At 61.5% G+C, this 1327-nt stretch overlaps 1 protein-coding gene across 1 annotated transcript; it reads left to right on the top strand.

Moving 5' to 3' along the window:
* Positions 1-5: 5 nt before the first annotated feature.
* On the top strand, positions 6-1025 carry LOC112818321 (melanoma-associated antigen 10-like; the record flags this gene model as incomplete). Its single annotated transcript, XM_073890839.1, is given in 2 exon segments — positions 6-795; positions 798-1025. Coding segments are annotated over 2 exon segments (948 nt in total), but the record flags the coding sequence as incomplete, so codon positions are not given.
* Between the last annotated feature and the right edge of the window lie 302 nt (positions 1026-1327).

Raw genomic sequence — 1327 nt, 5'->3', positions numbered from 1 at the left:
GCCCGGCCCAGGGCCTGGTGGAGGCACAGCAGTTGGGGGCTGGGGAGGAGAAGGTCCCCTGTACCCCCTCCTCCTTTTCCACCTTGGCCTCCTCCCAGTCCGCCGCCCCATCGGGCTCCTGCTCTGCCCTCTTTCTGGTCCCCTCAAAGAAGGGGTCTGCTGCTGGGTTCCAGAGTCGTCCCCAGAGCTCTCTGAGTGCCTGCCCCTCCCCCACTGCCCAGGCAGCCACTGCCTGCAGCCAGCCTGACCAGGGATCCAGCAGCTCCGATGAGGAGGTCGCCAGCCCCCGCGAGGAGCCCAAAGAAGCCCAGCCGGGGCTCCAAAACCTACTCCAGGGGAAGCTGGCCAAGCTGGTGGAGTTCCTGCTCCTCAAGTATCACATCAAGGAGCCAACCAGCCAGGCAGAGATGCTGGAGATCGTCAGCCAGGATGCCCTGGATGCCTTCCTTGTGATCTTGGGCCAGGCCTCCGAGTGCTTGCAGCTGGTCTTTGGTATTGATGTGAAGGAAGTGGACCCCAGGGACCACTCCTACATTCTGGTCCCCATCCTGGGCCTCACCTATGATGGGATGCTGAGCGGTGAGCAGGGAGTCCCCAAGACTGGCATCCTGGTGGTGCTCCTGGGGGTGAGTCTCCTGCATGGCGACTGTGCCCCCGAGGAGGAGGTGTGGGAAATGCTAGGGGTCATGGGGGTGTATGTCGGCCAGGAGCATGTCATCTACAGGGAGCCTAGGGAGCTCCTCACCAAGGTCTGGGTGCAGGAAGGGTACGTGGAGTACTGGCAGGTGCCTGGCAGTGACCTTCCTGCTATGAGGTCCCGTGGGGTCCCAGGGCCCACGCCGAAACCAGCAACTTGCAAATGCTGGAGTATTTGCTACAGGTCAGGCGCGGGCAGCTGGCTTCCTCCCTGTCCCTGTCTGAAGGGACTGTGAGAGATGAGCAAGAGGGGGCCTGAGCCCTGGGGTCCGCCAGGCCCTTTCCAGGCTTTGCTGGGTTCGGCAGCCTCTCCTGCGGGGTGCTGGGCATGAAGTGAGGCCGCTTGCTGGTTCTTCCCTGTGTATGTGTTTGTGGGTGCCAGTGAAGACAGAGCCCTGGGCGTTTTAAGGAGTGCAGGGCCAGGGAGGGTTGGGAGAAGAAAGCAGGGCAAGGAGTCTCCTGCGGGTGGGGGGGTTGTTTCCTGGGATGACTCCCACATCCAGAGCTTGGTGTCCTTGAGGAAGCTCTCCTGTGGGGTTCCTTGCCATAGAAGGTTTCAGCTGCTTCAGGGGCTGATTGTGTGAGTACCATCCACTCTGCAGCATTTGTTCTTACCCAGTCCAAGAGTTAA

Source organism: Callorhinus ursinus, unplaced genomic scaffold (assembly GCF_003265705.2).
Source record: "Callorhinus ursinus isolate GAN/ISIS: 27379988/994484 unplaced genomic scaffold, GSC_fseal_2.0 scaffold8547, whole genome shotgun sequence".
NCBI lineage: Eukaryota > Metazoa > Chordata > Mammalia > Carnivora > Otariidae > Callorhinus > Callorhinus ursinus.
Note: the sequence above shows the minus strand (reverse complement) of the source record. Positions and strands in the feature narration are given on the sequence as shown.